The sequence below is a fragment of the Vombatus ursinus genome, unplaced genomic scaffold, assembly GCF_900497805.2.
Source record: "Vombatus ursinus unplaced genomic scaffold, bare-nosed wombat genome assembly UNPS02014845.1, whole genome shotgun sequence".
Taxonomy (NCBI): Eukaryota; Metazoa; Chordata; class Mammalia; order Diprotodontia; family Vombatidae; genus Vombatus; species Vombatus ursinus.
The window spans coordinates 5,910,704-5,933,075 of NW_020954623.1; the positions used below are offsets into that span (position 1 = coordinate 5,910,704).

The 22,372-nt window shown below is 51.4% G+C and overlaps 1 protein-coding gene across 1 annotated transcript in view; it reads left to right on the plus strand.

The window, feature by feature from the left end:
* INPP5A (inositol polyphosphate-5-phosphatase A) overlaps positions 1 to 22,372 on the plus strand; it is a 248,670-nt gene that overhangs the window by 103,810 nt on the left and 122,488 nt on the right. The window contains exon 8 of the mRNA XM_027840462.1: positions 2,221 to 2,308. Within this exon, the coding sequence (XP_027696263.1) occupies positions 2,221 to 2,308 (88 nt within the window). The remainder of the gene's footprint in view (positions 1 to 2,220; positions 2,309 to 22,372) is intronic.

Consider the following 22,372-nt stretch of genomic DNA (forward strand, 5'->3'; position numbering starts at 1 on the left):
AGGTGAAATCCACAAGAGATGCTGGAGAGATGAAATCTAGGAGAGATTCTGCAAAGGTGAAATCCACGAGATGTTGGAGAGGTGAAATCCACAAGAGATGCTGGAGGGGTGAAGTGGAGGAGAGATTCTGCAAAGGTGAAATCCACAAGAGATGCTGCAGAGGCTAAATCTACGAGAGATGATGGAAAGGTGAAATCCACAAGAGATGCTTGAGAGGTGAAATGGAGGAGAGATTCTGCAAAGGTGAAATCTAGGAGAGATGCTGGAGAGGTGAAATGGACAGGCCTCGGCACCATATTGGATGTGGGGGTTGAGAGGGAGGAATCAAGCTTGACAGAGAGGTTGGGCAACTGGGAGGATGGAAGTACCTTCAACACTAGGGAAGTTTGGGAAGAGTGAAGTTTTCTGAGGAAGGAGAGGAGATAATGAGTTGTTTTGGACACATTAAGTTTGAGATGCCTATGGGATATCCAATTTGAGATGTCCAAGAGGCAGTTGGAGATAGGAGATTAGAGGCCACCAGAGAAGTTAGAGGTGGATGAATAGATCTGGGAACCATCTTCACAGAGATAATAATTGAAGCCACGAGAGCTGAGGCATGCCTGATACCCAGAGTTGGCAGGCATGACCCAGATAAAGATTTAGCAAAGGAGACAGAGAAGTAGGAGGAGTACCAAGAGAGAGAGAATGATGTCTTGAAAACCTGGAGAGAGGAGTATCCAGGAAGAGAGAGTGAGCCACAGCATGGGTACAGAGGTCAAGGAGAATGAAGAATGAGAAAAGGTCATTGAGTTTGGCAGTTAAGACAGTTGAGGCAAACTTGAGGTTCAGGGGACAGCTAGGTGGCACCATAGTGCACAGAGCACTGGGCTTGGAATCAGGAAGACTCATCTTCCTGAGTTCAAATCCATCCTCAGACACTTACTAGCTGTGTGACCCCGTGCAAGTCACTTCACCCTGTTTGCCTCAGTTTCCTCATCTGTAAAATGAACTAGAGAAGAAAATGGCAAACCACTACAGTATCTCTGCCAAGAAAACTCCAAATGGGGTCAGGAAGAGTCGGACGTGACTGAAATGATTGAACAACAGTCCCCCCAAAGTTCAGCCTCCTGGCCGGTGGAGCTGTTGTGTCCTGTGAGATGCCAGGAGGCAGAGGGATGGGAGCCTGTTGGAGAAGTGCGGGTTCCTTGATTGTCCTGGAGGAGGCCGTTGGAGTCAGGAGCTGGAAGGGTCTTGTCTCCAGGGGAGCCCAAAGCTGGAGATGGTCTCAGGGCCAGGCCCAGTGGGGGTGGGGGATGGGCAGCAGCCTCTCTCCATCCAGAGGAGGAAAGGCCCGGGGGCTTTCTAAGCATCCTTAGCCCTTAGCGCAGCCCCTGCCATACAGCAGGCACTTAAGAAATGCTTGCAGATTTGCTCTATCCACTGCACCACCTCGCTGCCCCAAGGCCTGAGAGATTAAAAGTGATTTCCTTCCAGTAGCTTCTTTGCGTCTTCATATGTGAATTTTTTTTTGTGGGTTTCTTAGAGAGGAGGGTCCTAATGGAGTTTCTGACTCAAGTATTTCCCCTCTTTTTTTGTTTTTTCTCAGTCAGAGCGGGGTGCATTTGTAGTTGTGAGTCCTGAGGCCCGGGGAGCCTTAGGTCAGCGCTTCGAGGCACCTTCTAGGCCACATTGTCCATCCCTCTCCTCTTACAAGCCAGTCCACCAGTGAGCATTTATTAAGCGCCCACTGCGTGCCAGGCACTGTGCTAACCACTAGGGATACAGAGACAAAAGGAGATTTGATTCTGTTGGCCGAGTTGACTGACAGGTATACAGCCATGTCTAGACCCAGGGACCTTGCCCATGGTCGCCTTCTTTGCAGCCCTTCAGGCTCAGCCGCGTCTGCCCCACCAGGGGCCCTGAGCTGTGCCTTCTCTCCTGGTTTCCTTCCAAATGTGGGCAAACCCGGAACCTCCACCTTCATCTGCTTTGGGCCTCAGACCTCCCTGCCTAACCTGAGAGGGTCAGACTAGACCCGCTCCCAGGAGGATCCCAGAGGGAGAACGGGGGCTTCCACAGTCCCACCTGCTCGTTGGAGACCCCCAGACTGGGCCCCTCTGATTGCAGCAGCTCGGCCGGGGTGCGGTGTCCCTGCCCTGATCATCGGGAAGCCGCCGCTGCTGCCCCCTCCCCACCTCAGGCTTCCCCTGCGCTAACACGGTAGCCCTTGTCTTCCAGAGAGCTCCTCTCCAGTGACGCCATGAAGGAGTATAACCGGGCGCGTGTGTACCTGGATGAGAACTACAAATCTCAGGAGCATTTCACGGTGAGTCAGCCTGCATCGCCTTTCCCAGGGAGGGTGGGACTCTGGGCCAGGGTCTTCCTGAGGATATGGTGGGAGTGGACCGAGCAAGGAGCCTGAGGTCAGCCGCACAGAGAGGCCCCGGCCCCAAGGACATGGTGGGAGTGGGCTGTGCCGGGGGCCTGAGGGCCTTGGTCCCTGGTCCCCTGTCCCTGCTAACTCTGCTGCTCAACGCCGGGCGGATGGGGGTGGGGTAGTACCACACCCGAGTTATGGACGGTGAGGCCCCACATGTGCACATCATGTCTGGAAACCTGTGGCCCAAGGGAGGCTTGCTTGTGTTCCATAGAATGAAGCCCTTTCTGCCTCCCCCTAGCCGCCATGACTCCTGCTGGGTTGGCAGAGAAGGCGCTGGGCCTGTAGTCCGTCCTACCTCATACGTTTATAGCTGTGTGACTTTGGACAAGTTGCATAACCTGTTCTGCCTCAGTTTCCTCGGCTGTAAAATGAGGGAGGTGGATTCAGTGGCCTCTAAGGACGTGTCTCAGACTGATCTCAGATCCTTTGATCCTGTGAACTCCGTGGGAGGGAGGGAGCCACGTGAGGGGAGCTAGTAGACAGGAAGCCCCCAGAGGCAGCCTGGCAGCACCGTGTCTATCGTTCCGTGCAAAGGCCAGCCCCAACGACAGGTTGCAGCTGTAAAATCAGGTCTGGTTGGGAAAGAATGAATGTCCATGATGGGGGTGGATGGAGGGCAGATGATGCGGGGACGGGTTGGCTGCAGCAGTTGGGAAGCTGGTCAGTCGGGGAGTGGCAGGAAGAGAGGAGGTGATGGCTGCCTCGTGGCTGCCTCCGTGGCCCCTCTCTCACCGTGGCACGGGCTGGAGCCCTGCGGAGGGCTCACAGCCTCCTGCTAGATTTGGGCCCACGGCGTGGCTGGTTCTGGGCCAGGGTGACCCTGGAGGGGGTGGCGGAGACGTCTGAGACTCTGCCCAGATCAGGACACGGTGGCTGCTCTTGGGGTGAGCTCCCCAAGGGGCTCCAGCTGGCGGTGGCGGCGTGTGGGGGAGGTGTGAGGGCCCACGCCCACAATGGGGCTGGCCTCGGCTGGCAGGGGAGCTCGTGGTTCAGGGCTCCAGGACAGCTTTGCTGCTCCACTGTCCTTCCTGCATGACATGCTTATTGCCCTGTGGAAGCCTGAGGGTCTGGGAGCAATGTCTGGGGTGCAGATCCACGAGGGGAGATCGAGGCTGATGTCATGCCACACTCTGGACCAGGACACACCCCCTTTTCAAAAGGAGTCTCTCCTCTCCCCCCACCCCCTATTGCCACTGGGATTGGTCCTCCCCCTTCCACCTGCCAGGTTCCTGGTATTCTCCCTTTGGGCCCCTTCCATCTCACTCAAACAGACTTGCTTGGCTAGTCCCAGGATGCATCATCCCATCTCCCGTCTTCTTGCCTTTGTGGAGGCTGCCAGGAATGAATGCTACAATCCTGACCTCTCAAAACCCAGCCTGGGCCCACCCTGGGTGTCCAGGCCCAGCCCGGGTGTCCAGGCCCAGCCCAGGTATCCAGGCTCAGTCAGGGCCCAGCCCAGATATCCAGGCCCCACCCAGGTATCCAGGCCCCACCCAGGTATCCAGGCCCAGCCCAGGTATCCAGGCCCCGCCCAGGTATCCAGGCCCGGCCCAGGTATCCAGGCTCAGTCAGGGCCCAGCCCAGGTATCCAGGCCTGGCCCAGGTATCCAGGCTCAGCCAGGGCCCAGCCTGAGTGTCCAGGCCCAGCCCAGGCACTGCCTCCTACATGAAGTTTTTGGTGATTGCCCAGTTCTCGGCCCTGCCCCTCAGTGGTCTCGGGCAGGAGCTCGGAGGCTGGATTTTAGGCACCATCCAGGATGGAGCCGTTCATGGCCTGCGTTAGCTGTTGCTAAACAAGAGATTCCTTCTGCTTGCTGGGGTGTCCAAGTGGGCCTGACTCCAGGGGAGATTTCTACCTCACCCAAGAACGTGTGTTGAGAGAGGAGCCCAGAAAGTCTTCCCTTTGGTGCTCTGCAGTCCCACTCAGGGTGCCACCCCAGAGTGCAGCCCTCCTTCAGACCCCACCCAGGACAACCTGCCTGCACCTTCCCGTCCCTGGTCACTGTGATGCCTCCTCAAGGTGCCTGGGATGGCTGTCCCCTCGGAGTGTTGGCATGCTGGGTCCTGGCTTCAAAGGAGTGATGGGCACCCCTGGAAGGCTGGGGTCAGCTGCAGGCTGGGAAAGCCATGCCTCTAATGCATCCAGCCCCAGTAGAACATCCTGACAGGTGGGCATCTAGCTATTTGGAGCCCTCTGGGGGCGGGACGCTCCCCCCCTTGAGCTTTGGCCTCAGCCCTCAGTTTCATGCTGTCTTTTTGACCCTTGCTCAATGGACGCCCCCCTGCCTCAGTTTCCCTCCTGGGCCAACATTTATGAGTCTCTGTGTGGCCTCCTGGGTCTGGTTCTGTCTCTGCCTGAGCCCCTCCCAGCCTTGGGCCAGTGGCAGGTAGGGTGACAATCCCATTGGCCATTAGCCTTGTGGACCATGGTCCTGGCCCCAGGGGTCTAACTCAAAATACATCTCTGCTGGGATCAGCCTTGGCGTGTTCTTGCCCACCACGGGGAGCTGATGTGGGAGAGGGGTAAAGATGCGTGTGTGAGGGACAGGGGACGGCTGTCCGTGGGCTCGGTCCATCGACCACTTCCCCACAGAAACCGTCCCGAGAGCTGAGCCTGGAGTGGCTGCTGGAGCAAGGAGCCGGGCTTAGGGGAGTGAGGTCCCTGGGCCTGAGAGAGAGGCAGTTAATTCCTGACGGATTAATGGTATCTGAGCAATATTTTTAGTCGAGTCTGCTTCAGGTAATTGGCCATTAATTGAAAAAGGAAATTGAATTGACTTTATCGTGCCCATCAGGGCTGTCCTGGCCATTGATGGAGGCCGCAGCGGAAGGCGAGCGCATTCTTCTCTTTATGAGCCCTGGCAGTTTGGGGTGGAGCGAATGCGAAAAGAAAGGAAGAAGGAAGAAAGGGTCAGGAGGAAAGAGAGAGAGGGGACTGTGCTCGTGGGCTTCCTCTCTAGCGCCTGTGGCGCGTTTTCACCAGGAGATGGAGCCAGAGGTGTGTGGAGGAGATCCCTCCTGGCTCCCGAAGGCGGTCCTAACACGGATCTCATTAGCGGCCGTCCAGCTGAGCAGGTGGAGGGGCTCCCGGGGGCGCAGACTGTGGGCCTGGGCCGGGGTGGATGGCTCGATGTCAGAGGGGCTTGGACATCCCAGCGGCCCCCACGCCGAGACCTCAGAGGGACCGAGAAGACAGTGGAGATTAAACTGACCTGGCCCTGGAGCAGAGACGGGGCTCTGCGGGGGCACCAGTTGGCCACCACGAGGGAAGAGGGTCTGGAGACCACGGGGTGGGCAAGGAAGAGGCAACTCCCGCTGACGGCAAAGGAGGCACATGTGCTTGAGACCAGGCCTGGTCTGACTGCTCCTCCCAGCTCCCCGCTCCCTCCAAGGCCAGTGCGGCCACTCGGGCCCCCACCTCTGCCTGACTTCCCCCTGTCTGCTCCACTGTCCCCAGCTGTCGGCCTGCGGTGTTTAGCCCCCGCCTCCTGACGCTTGGCCAGCTGCCTCCATGCCCCAGACGGCCCCCTCAGGAGCTTGGCCTATTGAAATCCGCCCCTTTCTTCCTTGGGGGGAGCCTTGGGGTTTCCCATTGCTCAAATGGTTCTCCCTTCTGCCCTAATCGCACCCATCCAGCCGTCCTTTTTCCTTTCAGCCTCTTACACACTGTAGATGCCATCCAGCCGTCCTTTTTCCTTTCAGCCTCTTACACACTGTAGATGCGCGTTGGCTGAGTGCACTTACTGGGGTTGTGTTTGCATTATCCAGGTAATTAAGGGCCTCAGTTTTCCCTGGAGCACTTAACCCTTTCATTTCCAAAAGACAGGAACTGTGGTTCCTGAGCTCTTCCTGCCAGCCCCAGCCCTACTTTCCTCAACTCTCCTCTGAGTCCTGAGTTCTAATCGAGTCTCAGACATTCAGTTGCTGTGTGACCCTGGGCAAGTCATTTAACCTTTGTTTGCCTGTTTCCTCAACTGCAAAATGGGGATAATAACAGCACCTACCTTGAAGGGTTGTTGTGGGGATCAACTATTTATTAAAAAGTGCTTAGAACAGCGCATAGTAAGCTCTTTCCTTCCCTTCCCTCCTGGCAGCTGTAGATGCAAGGGAATGAACTCTGGCCCTGGAGACAGAAAGTCCTGAGTCCATCCAGCCTCAGACACTTACTACCCATGTGACCTTGATCTGTTTCAGGTTCCTTATCTGTAAAATGGGGGTCTTCATAGCCAAGTTGTGAGGATCTGTAAGGAAGGCCCTTTGAAAACCTAAAGCCAACAAGAAGCGCGGTCATTGTTTGCTGTCCTCACTGGCCAAAGAGGCAGAAACACGAGGCGGGCCCTGCAGCAGGGCGCAGGGGTGCGTCCAGGCCCAGAACTGCCGCAAGGCTCATGGGTCACAGGCCAGGGACCCAAGCTGAGAATGGAGGAGGCTCCACCCCGCCGGGGAGCTTTAGCGGAAGGGAGCAAACAGATGACCCAGGGAAGCGTTGGGCCCTTTCTGAGCACGAGGTCCCGTGGGCTCCTCTGTGCCCATCCCAACATGGCACCGGGCCATCAGCAGGCCTATGGCCATCTCCACTCTAACAATAAAAGTAGTAATGACTAATTACTGGGCTCTGATGGAGAATGGGAGGAAAGGAGACTGGCCAGGGGCATCCTGCGGTCATCCAGGGAGGCAGGGAAGACCTGGGCAAGGACGCTGTCCATGAGATGGGGCTGCCCCCTTCTCCTTTATCCTGTGGCCCTGCAGTTGTGTGCGAGTCTGCGAATGCCGCCTGGCCTGAGTGTCACCTCTGGCGCGTGGGTCATTCTGGGGAGCTTGGTGGGGGAGGAACAGTGAGGGGAGAAGTCCAGTGGCCTCCACCCCCAGAGCCCCCATGGTTGGGTGATTGAGGAGAGGGCTGCAGGCTGGGCATTTCTTGTTTCTCTATAGAATGTTGATTTAACACCAATGCCCAGCACCAAACGAAGCCGCTCCAGGCTAGCTGCTGGCTCTCCGGGTTCAGCAGTTGGTGATGATGTGTATGTCTGTGAGACGTGTGTTACCAAAGATTCAGATCTTGGGATGGGGCCCCCTCCCTCTGACAGGCGCCCAGAGCTCCAACGTGTTCTCATGGATCAGCAAGTTTTCTGCAGGCCTGTGAACAGCCTCGCAGCTAAGCCTGGGTCCTTCTGTTCTCAAGTGCTTGGCCTCTGTGCCTTGGATGCAGGGCCCAGGGCATCCTTCCCTGCCTGCCTCCATGGCCCTGGGACTCCCCATGGTGATTGAGCAGTACATCTGGAGCAGACAGGATGGAAAAATCCTCCTGGCTGCTACAGCAGCAGCTGGAGGGCTGGTTTTAATTTTGAAGATACCGTGTTCTGTGTTCTAAATTTTGAGTCTCTTCTTTTGGACGAGGGGCTCGGACACTGAATGAGCTGTGATCGTCACCATGGACTCCATGGAAGGAGCCTGCCCTTTGCCCAGAGTCCCCTACTGGCTGGAAAAATCTCATGAAACCAATTGTGGTCTAAACCAGTGGGTTCCTTTCTGCCTGAGGTTTGTGGCCTGATGAAGCTTTGGGCGCAGGCAGGTGATCCTGGCCCTTCTGAAGTGTGTAAACTGTGCTCCCTCTCAGGAAGATGCTTGATGTCTCATTCCTTTGGCGTCACCTCTGTTTGTGGGAGTTTGTCCTGGATGAGACCAGAGGGAAAGGCGAAAGGACCCCAGCTCTCCTGGGTCTCCCCCGACTTGGGGCTCCTCTCTTTCCTTTCGTCCCTGCCGCCGTCGCCATCAGCTGACTTAACCTCTGGAAAACATGGCCAGCTTTGAGACATTTTCAGTCCATATGTCAGTCAGTAACAGGCATTGATTAAGCATCTCCTGCATGCCAAGTTCTTAGCTAAGTGCTAGGGATTCAGAGACACACATGGAAGCATCCCTGGCTTCAAGAAGCTTATGTTCCACCTGGGGAGCCAACACAGATGTGTGAAAGTGGGCTATGCAACGGTTCCCAAACAAACGTACTTACTGAGTGGGAGGCAGGCTGGGCTGGCCCATCGACAAGCATTTCTGAAGAGCTGAGCACTTGGGGGCTCAGGGGGAGGCTTTCTGGGGGGTTTTGCTTGTGTGACCACTGTGAGAACGGCCCTCCCTTGTGGGCGGCTTGTGGTTTATTCGGTTTCCTGTTTCGGAAGCTTTTTGTCGTTCGTTAATTTCATGCTGGGTTCTAAGGTGTCTTCTTCGCCTTTTTCATATGGTCAGTTTATTGTGTGACAGGGAAGTTCTCTAACCACCTTCCTTCCCAGTCTCTAGTCTGAGCTGGCAGCTCCAGGGAGTAGCTCTTTGGGCTCTGTGGGACACGGTGTTCTCAGATCCTGACTGGTGTTCCTGATCACTGCGTAAGAGCCCCCTACCTCTCCCACGGTGGATCTGGGCTGTGGGGAGCCCAGCCCCCTCTGCTTCCCTTTTGAACTGATCCCCTCATTGCCATTAGGGAAGTCTGGCCCCAGTCCCTCAGAGCTTGCCTTCTGGGGTGCTTTTGTAATTTTCTTAGAAGCAAATTCCCATGTGTTTTCCAAGGCCACTTTTACTACCTTTGAGAAGCAAGCATGAGTGAGGGTGGGGTTTTCTGTGCCCCTGCAACTGTCCGTGTCAGTGAAAGCTGTGGACACTTGCCTCCTAGCGTCATCTCAGCTTTTCTTCATGCTCATTTTGAAGGTGATCCTTCCCAAATGTGCGTCAGGCCCTCCCTGGGAAGTACCTGTTAACACTGCCCATACAGTAAGAGGATGCCCACCTTGCTCAGTGTGTCCTTCATGTCTTTTTTTTTTTTGGCTAGGCAGTGGGGTTAAGTGACTTGTCCGAGGTCACACAGCTAGTAAGTGTTATATGTCTGAGACCAGATTTGAACTCAAGTCCTCCTGAAACCAGGGCCAGTGCTCTATCCACTGCGCCACCTAGCTGCCCCTCTTTTTTTTTTTTTTTTAATATATAAACAATTTTTATTGAAGAGTTTCATCACCTTTGAAAACCCTGCTGTCCAGTGACTTTCAGGGGATTTCCCCTTGGTTTATTCCAAAGGCACACTCCTTTCCCCTTTTAATCTAGATTTTCCTTTTCCTCTTTGTTCACCTTTCAGAATCAGCCTGGCCTTGCCATTTAGACCACCTGTGAGATTCCAATGTCGTTGTCAATTAGAAATAGTGATTGCCTTTATCTGTTGTAGTATGAGTTTGTAGTGAGGCTGTGAGGCCTGAATTATAAGTGACATGGTTTAGAATTTGTTTGTATGATGTATGCATTTCATGGACAGAATTAAATACATTACATCTGTTCCTGAAAATTGAGGATATTTCCTCCTCCCCAAATTTCCCTGGGATCCCGTGACATCTTCCACTAACAGTTGAGGGGATGATGGGACTAGAGTATATATGATGAACTCTGCCAGGGTGGTAAAGGAGAAACTGGCCTCCTTGAATCTTAGTGAGAAGTTTATCCGTGAGTCAAGAGAGCCAGAAAAGGATAGCAGCAGAATGACCAGAACATACGAGGTCTTCTTTTAAATCTACGCGTAGCTTAAATACCATCCCAAATGAAGCCCCAGACATTCACACGGAGGCTGGTATCAGATTGTCATAGGACTTGAAGAGCTTCCAAGAAGGCTGCTGACAGGCACCGCGATGCCTCATTCTGTGTATGCAGCTGCATTATTGCCACAAAAAATTTAATTTTTAAAATTTAAATTTAAACCCAGTTCTTGCTGTGTTCAGACTTTCATCTAAGATGTTGCTAAGACCATGATTAGGAATGATCTTTGGGAGTTAGCATATTCCTATCCAGGAGCAATGCACTGATTCTGATAAATTCAAGAACATTAAGTTAGTGCTAGCAGATTAAGGACCCAAATCTTGGAGTGTTTAAGAGGAATGAGGAGGCCGTCTCTGACTGGACCTAAGTCAAGGAGAAAAGATTGATCATTTCGTTTGTGATCAGGCCCTGCCCGGCTCACCGTTCATGCAGAGAACCTATTTCTTGGATTAAGAACTTCATTGTGAGATTTGGATAGAACAGTTTGGAAAGTTCCTTCCTTGGGTTTGAAGTCCTCAACTTTGTAGGGCAGTGAGGGCCGTTGGAGGCGGCTGCCTTGGCCTTGAGTAACGCAATCCCATTTTAATTCTTGCTGTGCGTTCACCTCTACCTTGTTTAATTAGTTCTGAATCCATAAGATTTTTGTTTTTCGGGAACAACATTCTGGCTTCATTTATAAGGTACTGCTTTTCTCTGATGGTGCCTTCCATCTGCCCCGATGCTGCATGCCACCTCCTTGCAGGCCTGAAAATCTGGGGTACGGCCCCCCCCCCCCCGCCCCACTCTGCCCCTTCCCCCATCCCCCCCGGAGGAGAGGAGGGAGTGTCCGGAGGCCCGTGGAGCCCTTCCATGTCCTTTCTCAAGGTGCCTTTCAGATTTCTGCACATGACTTGGGCCCATTCTTGGTGTGGCCAGGTCTTTTTTTAAAAAAATGTTCCAGATAGTTACTCTGTCCCCTAAAATTTAAAATTTAATATATTTAAATTTAGCATATTTAAAAAATAAGATATATATGTAATAAATTCATCATTTTAGATGTAATTCCCATTTTGTTGATGATTTTTTAGTGCATAATTTAAAATTTTAAAAAATAAAATGTCAACTCCTAGATGAATTCCCTGTGAATCCACCAGGATCTTTAGGAAGTACACCCCTTTCTGCTCTGTCCAGGCTGTTTCCCTCAATTTCTTTAGAATGTGGCTCTTTTCAACCCTCACAGGCTGACTTTGAGTCTGTGGCTTTCTGCTGGCCTTGCTCTGGAGACTTGGAAATCTACTCTCTGAAAGTCTAGGGGGCACGTGAGACTGTAGGTACCCAGTTTTCCTTTTTTTTTTTTTAAATTAATAAATTTATTTATTTTTAGTTTTCAACATTTACTTCCACAAGATTTTTAGGTCCAAATTTTCACCCCATCTTGCCCCTCCCCCACCCCAAGATGGCATGCATTCTGAATACCCCTTCCCCTAGTCTGCCTTCCCTTCTATTTCTTCCCCCCTGCTCTTATCCCCTTCCCCTTCTATTTTCCTGTAGGGCAGGATAGATTTCTGTACCCCATTTCCTGTATTTCTTATTTCCCAGTTGCATGTGAAAACATTTTTTTTTTTTACACATGTGTTTTTAAAACTTTGGGTTCCAAATTTTCTCCCTTCCTCCCTCCCCACCCACCCTCATTGATAAGGCAAGCAACTCAATATAGGTCATACATGTGTAGTTATGCAAAACACTTCCATACTAGACATGCTGTGAAAAACTAACTCTATTTCCCTTAATCCTATCCCGCCCCCCACCATTTATTTTATTCTTTCTTTTGACCCTGTCCCTCCTCAGAAGTATTTGCTTCTGATTACCCTCTTTCCCAATCTGCCCTCCTCTATCATCCCCCTACTCTCTTGTCCCCTTCCCCCTCTATTTTCCTGTAGGGTAAGACAGATTTCCACCCCCAATTGAGTGTGTATGTTATTCTCTCCTTAAGTCAAATACTGTGAGAATAAGATTCACTCATTCCCTCTCACCTTCCCGTTTCCCCTCTACTGTAAGAGCCTTGCCTTTTCTGTTTTTTTTTGTGAGATAATTTACCCTGTTCTACCTCTTCCTTTCTCCTTCTCCTAGTATAATCCTCTCTCATCCCTAAATTTTATTCTCCAGATATTACCCCTTCATCTTCAGCTCACCCTGTGCCCTCTATCTATCTATCTATACATACATACATACATACATACATACACATAATTTTTTTCCTCCAACTACCCTAATACTGACAAAGGTCTCATGAGTTACAAATATCATCTTTCCATGCAGGAATGTAAACAGTTCAACCTTAATAAGTCTCTTATGATTTCTCTTTCCTGTTTACCTCTTCATGTTCCACTTGAGTCTTGTTATTGGAAAGGCAAATTTTCTATTCAGCTCTGGTCTTTTCATCAAGAATGCTTGAAAGTCCTCTATGTCACTGAATGACCATGTTTTCCCCTGAAGAATTATACTCAGTTTTGCTGGGTAGGTGATTCTTGGTTGTAATCGTATCTCCTTTGCCCTCCGGAAAATTATATTCCATGCCCTGCAGTCCCTTAATGTAGAAGCTGCTAAATCTTGTGTTATCCTGATTGTGTTTCCACAATACTTGAATTGTTTCTTTCTGGCTGCTTGTAATATTTTCTCCTTGACCTGGGAACTCTGGAATTTGGCTACAATATTCCTACAAGTTTTCCTTTGGGGATCTCTTTCAGGAGGAGATCGGTGGATTCTTTCAATTTCTATTTTGCCCTCTGGTTCTAAAATATCGGGGCAGTTTTCCATGATAATTTCTTGAAAGGTGATGTCTAGGCTCCTTTTTTGATCATGGCTTTCAGATAGTCCAATAATTTTTAAATTCTCTCTCCTGGATCTATTTTCCAGGTCAGTTGTTTTTCCAATGAGATATTTCACATTGTTTTCTAATTTTTCATTCTTTTGGATTTGTTTTACAGTGTCTTGATTTCTGATAAAGTCACTAGCTTCCAATTGCTCTTTTCTAATTTTTAAGGAAGTATTCTCTTCAGTAAGCTTTTGGACTTCCTTTTCCATTTGGCCAATTTTGCTTTTTAGGGCATTCTTCTCCTCACTGGCTTTTTGGACCTCTTTTGCCATTTGGGTTAGGCTATTTTTTAAGGTGTTATTTTCTTCAGTACTTTTTGGGTCTCCTTTAGCAAGCTATTGACTTGTTTTTCATGATTTTCACTCTCAGTTTTTCTTCTACTTCTCTTACTTGCTTCTCAAAATCCCTTTTGAGCTCTTCCAAGGCCTGGGACTGATCCATATTTTTCTTGGAGACTTTGGATGTAGGAGCTTTGACTTTTTTGTCTTTTTCTGGTTGTATGTTTTGATCTTCTTTGTCACCAAAGTAAGATAATATAGTCTGACTCTTTTTGCACTGCTTACTCATGATCCCAACCGATTACTTGAGTTTTAAACTTTTTGTTAAGGTAAGAGTCTGCTTCCAATATGGAGAATGTACTGTCCCAAGCTTCGGGTGTTTGTACAGCTGTTTTCAGAGATACTTCTAGGGACCTGAAAATTTTCAGTTCTTCAAAGATACTATGATAAGAAGTGAGGTGTATCCTCTCTATTGCCACAACAAGCTCCACCAGGCCAGTGCCCCTCCTCGCCCCAGGACCGCCCCTCAGAACTGTGACCCAGATCCAAGCATGGGCAAAGCAAGAGATTCCTGCCTCAGCACTGCCAAAGAGATCCTTGCAATCCCCCTCTGATCAGCCACTCGATTCCCCCTCAGTCTGTGGACTGGAAGCTCAGGAGGCAGCCACTACCCCAGACCTAGCTTCTCTTTCTCACTGCAGTCAAAGACTTTTACCATTGATCTTCTAAGTTGTCTTTGGTGTTCATGGGGTGAGAAGTCTGGAAACCATCACAGCTGCCCACGATTCAGTCCTCTGAGGCCTGCTCCAGTTTCGCTGGGGCCTGTGTGCTCACACCACACTGAGCTCCTCTCCCCGCCCGGTGCGATACACCTTTCTGATCAACCATCCAGGCTGTCTTTGGCTGGAAATTTGTTTCACTCTGTCTTTTTGTGGGTTCTGCTGCTTTAGAATTTGTTTAGAGCCTTTTTTTTATAGGTATTTGGAGGGGTTTGAGGGAGAACTTAAGACAGTCACTGCTTTCCCTCCACCATCTTGGCTCCCCGCCCCCCCAGTTTTCCTTTTTCACAAACTCTCAAGTGGAAGTGTCTTCTCCCAGACTCCTGTCATTTCTGCTCCTGTTATAGTAATTCTCATCATCATGTGACAATTACATATATGTAACATATATAATACATTAATATTATATAGTATAAGTGTTAAGTACTATATTGTATCTATACTAGAGTGTACTCTAATATAGTATAACAACAAAAATTATCGTCATAATTTTTTAAATTTGCATTATAGGTTCAGGGCCAGAAGGGACTATCGGGATCATCTAGTCTAGGGGTTTTCAACCTGAACTTGTTTTACTTAATATTTTGACGACTGTATTTCAATATACTTGGTTTCCTTTGGAATCCTGTGTTTTTGGTTTTATGCATTAAAAATGTGCTTCTAAGAAGGGGACCCCAGTGTTCCCAGAGCTGCTCAAGGGGTCCAGGCCACAAAAAGGTTGAGAATCTCGAACCTCTTGTAACCTTTTGCAGATACAGAAACGGCGGCTCAGAGAGAGGCCAGCCAGCTCCTGAGTAGCCGAGGAGGGGACGTGTGTCAGCTGTTCTGACTCCAGGTCCCCCATTCTATGCAGCGCCTCACGCTGCTTCTACCAGCCCTTGTAGGACATCATCCATCTCTGCTCAGACACTTGTCATTCATTCCTATGCTTTAAGGAGAGGCCTGTAGGCATCATCTTCTTAAATTATTTTCTATCATATAATTGGGTGTTTTCCTTTCTTCTTCTTCATTGGTTATGAATTATCCTTTTTCATTTATGATATTAGCAATTTGATTTTCCTCTCTTTTGAAGAGGAGTAGGGAAGACAAGATCCGATTAGGTAACAGTCTATTAGTTTCCCCCCCCAAAAAAAACCCTTCTAGATTTATTTCAATTTTTGTTTTGAATTTTGTTGATCTCTTCTTTGATTTTAAGAACTTCTATTTTTGTTTAGTGTTTTTTTTTTCATTTTTGCTTTTCTGATCTCTTTAGTTGCATATCCAATCCGTTGGTCTGTTCTTTCTGTCTTGTTAGTTAATATGTTTAGAGGGAAAGTTTTTCCCTAAGGACTGCTTTGGTTTAATTCAAGAAGGTTTACTATTTTGCAAACTTTTGCCATTTTCTTTCATGAAATTATCTCCTTGTTTCTGTGATTTGTCATTTGACACCCTGGTTCTTGAGGTAGAAATTGGTTAGTCTCCATTTAAGTTTGAGTCTTTTCTTTTTGGATCCTTTATTAATTATAACCTTTATTGCATTGTAGTCAGTTACATGTTTTCTGTTTCTGCTTTTCTGTATGTTGATGAGGTTTCGTGCCCTAGCACAGGTCAGTTTTTGTGAAGGTGCTGTGCGCAGCTAATAAATATGTCTATTTTTTTCTCTTTCCATTCAGTGATTGCCAAATACCTGTTATGTCTAACTGTTCTACAATGATGATCTGGTGCTTAGCTTTGTTCTCATTTAACATCTTGCTAGGTGCGTCTGGGTCTGAGAGGGGAACGTCTTAGCTCCCGGCCCTCACGGTCTGGCCGTTGCCTTGTCTCTGGAAGGCAGTTAGCTGACTCTGTCTTTAGGTGTTTAGACGCTTTGCTGCTCTGTTCATTTCTATCAAGTATCTCAGGGAAGGGAGGGAGGGAACAAACATTGCTTAAGCCGCCTTCTCTTGCTTGTCCCTTTGGATGTTACGCTTTATACCAAGTCTTTTTTCCCCTTTGTCTTATTTGAGGCTCCTCGCTAGAGATGCCCAGACATCGTGTTTCCTTTCTTGCCTGCCCCCTGGCTAAATCCTTGGGAATCTCCTCAGCAGACTTGCCTGGGACGACTTAGCTGGAAGTGGACAAGCCTGAAGGAGAGCTTGCCATGAGGCCCCCGTCTGCCACCGAGGCCACGTTCTGTGCTGCCAGTTTGGCTTCGGGGATCGCTGGGCATCTCAGGGGCCGCCCCTTCCTTGAAGCTTCCTCAGATTTCTCAGCTGGTGACTGCTCTCTTCCTCTTCCAACTTCTCGGGATTTATTTCTCTTCTTCACCTCTCCTCGCAGTTCATGGATGCTCTGAGGGTGGGGACAGCCTTCTCTTTGTCTGCTTGGTTCCCACCAGGCAAAGTGCTTTAGATTGGGGGGGGCATTGAATAAGTCTTTTTGGAAGTTTAATTGCCTTAGCATGGACCTTACGGATTATAACGTTCCAGTGGCTCATCTTACAGCAGAGTGAACTGAGGCCCTGAGGGGGCAGGACGTGGCAGAGGCAAGGCAAGCCGCCAAGCACTGACTAAGCACTTTGTCATCAGTCAGTCAACATTCATTTAGCACCTACTGTGTGCCTGGCATAATGCTATGCCCCAGGGATGCAGAAAGAGACAAAAGACAGTGTCTGCCCTCAAGGAGCTCACAGTTTAACGGGGGGGGGGGTGCAAAATATAGGCAGAGCAAGCCCATCTACTGGGTAAGTAGGAGATGCTTAACAGAGCAAAGGTGCTAGAATGAAGAGGGGTTGGGGAAGGCTTCCTGTACAAGGTGGGGTTTTAGTCAGGACTTGAAGGAAGCTGGGGAGCTCGGTAGTCAGAGCAGAGGAGGGAGAGCGTTCCAGGCCTGGGGATGGCCAGAGAGAAGGCCCAGAGCTGAGAGATGGACGATCTTGTTCGTGGAGCAAAGAGAACATGGTGGGGGATAAGGTGGAGGGAGACTGGAGAGGGAAGAGGGGGCTGGATTATGAAGGGCTTTGGATGCTAACAGCACTTTGCATTTGACCCTGGAGGCAGTCGGAGCCCCTGGAGTTTATTGAGTAGGGGCTGACGTGGTCAGACCTATGCTGTAGGACAGTCACTTGAGTGACTGGATGGAGGACGGACTGGAGTGGGGAGAGACTTGAGGCGGGCAGACCCCCAGCAACTGTTGCAGTAGGCAAGGTGTGAGGTGATGAAGGCCTGCGCCAGGCTGGGGGCAGCGTTAGGTGTGTCCAAGAGATGCTACAAAAGGGAAGTTGACAGGCTGGGCGCCATATTGGATCCAAGGTGTGAGAGATGGTGAGGAGTCCAAGATGACACTGAGGTGGGGGTCCTGCGGGCTGGGGGCTGGGGGTACCCCCTGTGCTAATAGGGAAGGTAGAAAGCGGGGTGGGCTTGGGGACCAGGATCATCAGTTCTGCTTTGGACACGTGGTGAGTTCGAGGCAAGACTAAGGCAGGTCTCCTCATCTCCCCAAGCTCTTGCTGGTCATTAAGTCAAATGCTCCCTGTGGCTTTATTTCTCTCTAGTTTAACAGCGACCAGAAACTGAAACGCACACGAATCAATAGGCCACATCAACCCCTTTTAAGAATGCTTTATGATGGCCGTAAAATTGGATACAGCCCATCCACCCAGCTCCCTGCTCTCCAGCTCTTAGCAAAGAGAGAACACAAAGGTGCCGTGTGTGTCCACGAAGGCCTGGATGTGGAGCCCGGCTCTGACAAGCCCGATGCTGACGCCCAGGAGCCGTCGACCGCCTTCTTCCTCCTGAATGATTGCTTTAATCTGGGCCATGGCGGGGGGGACAGCAAGCTGCCAGCTCGTTTCCTTGAGCGAGGTTGCTCAGTCATGAAATCCAGAACTTTTTTGGTTGGCTTTGGGGGCTCCCAGCCTGTGATCCCCATCGCTGCCAGGGAGTCAGGCAGCCCAGAGGGCCATGTTGAAGATGCAGCCTCCTCTGACCTGGGAGTCCAGAGACGCCACAGCCAACCCCATCTGGGGCTGCCGTGCCCCAGCCCTGCCCCTGCCCCCACCCAGGGGAAGCCCTGCAGTTACAAGAGGATGCTGACCCAGCCCCTGCAGCCCCACGGTCCTCCTCCGTGTCTCCCGTCCTTCACAGTTTCACCCTCCGTCTCTGCTCAGAGAAGCCTCAGGGACACATGTAGCTGGGGAGAAGGGCAGGGGTGGCCCCTCGGCCTCTGGCGCCTTTGGTGTGCACACAGGAAGATGCTCGGGATGGGCACTCCTCTTTGGGCTGACGGTGTCTGCTCACTCCTTTCCTTCCGAGGTTGAGGTGTGGCCCACTAACCAGGGGCTGAACCAGTTATGGCCAGAGATGACCTCGGAGAGTCTCAGCTCACCCGGAGAAACCCTGGGTGGTTCGGCCAGCGTGGGCTTGATGCCTGGGCTCAAAAAGGATCACCTTTCTGAGGGATCACCTTGTCTACCTCCCCTCCATATGCATGCACATGTGCACACACATACACATGAGCACACCCCTGTACCTACGAGCATGCACACACACAGACACAGACACACACATACATGCACATATGCACACACACGTGTACACACACACACATGCACACATGCGCACACCTGCACCCATGAGCATGCAGACACACTCACACACGCACGCACACGCACTCACACTTTTTATTTTTAATTGCTAAGAAAACTGGCCCGAAAAGCAAGTGACTTGAGCCAGTCCAGTGTCTGTCCCTCGCCCTACACAGTGCCTGCCTGTGGCCATTGTGTGGACTGGGCCTGGGGCTCTCCCCTGGCCTAATTCTGTGAAACCTCCCTGTCGTTTCTCCCCATCCCCAGGTGGGCTCAGGTCTTTCCAGTGTAAGTGAGGCCTTGCTCCGAGGCTTTTCAGTCCCCACAGACAGCTAGGTCATGGCGGACTGTGGTCTTCCTCCTTTGGCGGAGACCCCTTCTCCCCAGGCCCTGTCTGGATGGCCCTCTGAGCCTCCGAATCCTAAGAATGGTGGCAGAGTCTTTGGTATTTGGCTTGTGCCTGTTCCAGCTTGATCTTAGTAGCAGAAATTAAACGTTACCAGAGGCCACCAGTCTGAAACTCTTCCCCCCCGCACCATCAGGGAGATCAAGCTCCCGCCCATGTGGCCCCACATGCCTGGCTGCTTGACCCAAGGTTGTTGGTGACTCCTCCCCCCACCACGGACAGCTCAGTTGGCATGGTGAGAGCAGGCCGAGGTGCCCACCTTCATGGGCCGCTCAGCCCTCTAGGAGAGCTCCCAAGGCCTCTGCCCAGCCCAGCCTGGCCCAGCCTGGCCCAGCCCACCTCCATGAGCTGCTCATCTCTCCAGGAGAGCTCCTAAGGCCTCAGGTGGCCCACCCTGGCCCAGCCCGGCCCAGCCCGGCCCAGCCCACCTCCATGGGCCACTCAGCTCTCCAGGAGAGCTCCCAAGGCCTCTGCCCAGCCCGGGCCAGCCCACCTCCATGGGCCACTCAGCTCTCTAGGAGAACTCCCAAGGCCTCTGCCCAGCCCAGCCCACCCTGGCCCAGCCCAGCCCAGCTCACCTCCATGGGCCGCTCAGCTCTCCAGGAGAGCTCCCAAGGCCTCCGTCTGGCCCAGGCCCCTTGGACGCTGAGCAAGTCTTTCGCCTTCGTTTTTGAGGCTTTCCAGAAGCAGCCTATTGATCAGTATCTCCAGCAGCACAGAACTAATGTGTCTCATTTAACTGGCCACATAGAGGAGTATGGAAAAAGCATTACTTATCCCTTGAAAGGCCCAGGACGTCAATAGAGGACATAACATTAACGACTTTCCTATACACCGCCTTCGAAAATGGCTAAATGAGGAAGAAATTACGAATTTATTTTCGTATAATTTCCACAGTTGTCTTGTTTTACTGCGGCAGTAAAGCAGCAGCTGGAAATGCCAGTCAGAGAGTCCTGTCCCAGGCATTTGTCTGCCCCGGGCAGCGTGGGAAGGAGGGCCAGAAGCGTGTTTGTGCGGAGGGCGGCTCCTTTGTTTTCCTGTCCCCAGTGAGAGCCCAGCCTGATAGGGGCATTCAGAGGCTGAGCCCTTGTCTAGGTCAGGTAACCGATTACTTATGAGTCTGAGCGGACATGAAGGTGTCCGTCCCACTTGGTTTGCACAGCAGAGGCCTTGTGTGTGCCGGCCACAGGCTGCGGCCTCTTACGGGGCTGTGGGCCGAGTAGGGCAGGGACCTGTGATCTCCCAGGCCTCCAGAATTAGGGGAAGCCCTGCCCCTCTCCTCTCTTGTGCTCACCTGTCCTTCCTTCCTCTGCCCACCCGTAGCCATTCTGGGGGAGGGCCCACAAGTGGTGCTTGGTGGGAGTCAATGCCTTCCCTTTCTTTGTGGCCCTTTCTTGAGAGGACAGAGAGGATAAGAACACCCAACTTCGAGGGTCCCCATTTCTTGGCTTCACGCTGATGGCAACATGTGCCCAGCCACTCCAGGCCTGTGTTTCATGCCTGCTGCCAGTGATCCACATTGTGGGGATGATGTCATCTGTTCGGTGTGTCTGTCTCTCTTCTGGGCAGTGGTGACCCCTGGGATGTCCTCCGGCAGAGCAGGGCCGTGCCCTGGCATATGCTTGATACTGTCCTTGGCAGGAGTGCATCTTCTCACGGGGAGCCAGTGTCTAGGGCAGTGCTAGGCACACAGGAAGGGGAGGTGTTCACCTGCCTTGTTAGGGAGAGTGGAAGGGTATAGGTGTGGTTTTAATCACGGCCTCTCTCAGGCAGGACCCTGGACAGAGCACCAGGAACCAAAGTGAGTGACATCATAAATGTCCAAATGCAGACCAACCAAAAAACCCCAGCGTGGTCTCTGAGTGTGGCTTTGCCCCCTCTGAGCATGTGTGAGGCGCTTCATGTCCCCTGAGTTTCAGAGGAATGAGAGCTGCAGGGAAGGGAGGCCCCAAAGACGTCCTGGCTCTGCCCCTTAGGGAAGCGGCTTTTTCTCCTGGTTTCTTGCTTTCCCCTGCAACAATCCTGTGAGCTGTGGGATAGCAGTAGAAAACCCATTTTACAGATGAGTAAATCGAGGCCCAGAGAAGTAAGGTGACTTGCTTCCAGGTGGAAAGTTTGTGTCAGAGTCACAGTCTTAACATTGGTTTTCTTACTCCAGTTCCAACACCTAATCCACTATTGCCTCTCTGAGTCAGTGTGAGACCGCTTTGCTGTCTCCACTGAGTTTCCTGGACCAGATTCCTAGAATCTGGACTGCCCCCAGAGGCACGTGGTTCTGATTAATGCCTGCCGTGTTGAACTTTGAATGGATTGTGTGAGACCTGAGCAATTCCACGTGAGGTTTAGGCAGCATGACTGGTTCACTCCAGAAAGACGTGAAAGTTGAGCACGCCAGGGGCAGCTCGGTGGCACAGTGGATACAGCACTGGCCCTGGAGTCAGGAGGAGGAGTTCATTTCCGGCCTCAGACCAAACACTTGACACTTAACTAGCTGTGTGACCCTGGGCAAGTCCCTTAACCCCAATTGCCTAAAAACAAAAACCAAAAAATAAAATAAATAGCAACAAGTCACACCAGCAAGCTTGTACTGGGTGACTGCTGTGGGCCAGGCACCAGGGACTAGACTCACTGTGGGTGTCATTGAGATGTGATGATGTGAAACCCAGGAGGAGACATGGGCTTGGATTCCAGAGCACGGCATGTGTTCAGATGACAGACTGGGGCAAGATGAGGGCAAGCCCGGGAGGTGGAATGGCGATGGAGGGACACACAGACATGATTTTCTCATCCGAGGGTCCTGAAGACGCCCCGAACGGAAAAAAGCCTCAGTGAGGACTGCAGGAAACATCGCAGGCTCGTCACACATACACACACTCACATACAAAGAGCAGCTAACGACTTTTCACCTCACCTTAGTGATGGTTTCATCCTATAGGCAGTAACGGGAGTTCTAATCAGCACGGGCCGTGGTAGACCTGGCTACTGTTGTAGGAATGGCAGCTGCTTTTTGGGGGGAGTGGTCACCCCCTCCTTGAGTTTGTGAGAGAAGAGAGAGAGCAGGCGTCGTTTGATGTGCATCCTAGGTTTGGGAACATCCTTAAAAGTTTCCGAGAGAGGCTGCTTCAGGGGAGGAGCTCTGCCCAGATAATCTGAGGAATGAAATCTGAAAAAGATGAGTTGACAGAAGAAGGAAGTGGGATGACCAGAGGGAAGTGAAGGGTGCTTAGGAGGCTCCAGGTGACAGTGGAGGCAGGTGCCCTTCTCCAGGTGATTAACCGTGGTTGCTGGCTTCCCCACCCTCATGCTGCAGGGACACCAAAGCTCAGAATGTATGCATGCACGTGTGTGTGTGCATGCATGTGTATGGGGGGAAGGAGAGAGGGGGAGGGAGAGAGAGAGGAGAGGAGAGTGAAAGGGAGAGAGAAAGAGACAGAAGAGAGAAAGAGAGGAGAGAGAAAAGAGAAGAGAGGAGAGGAGAAGAGAGGAGAGAGAAAAGAGAAGAGAGGAGAGGAGAGAGAAGA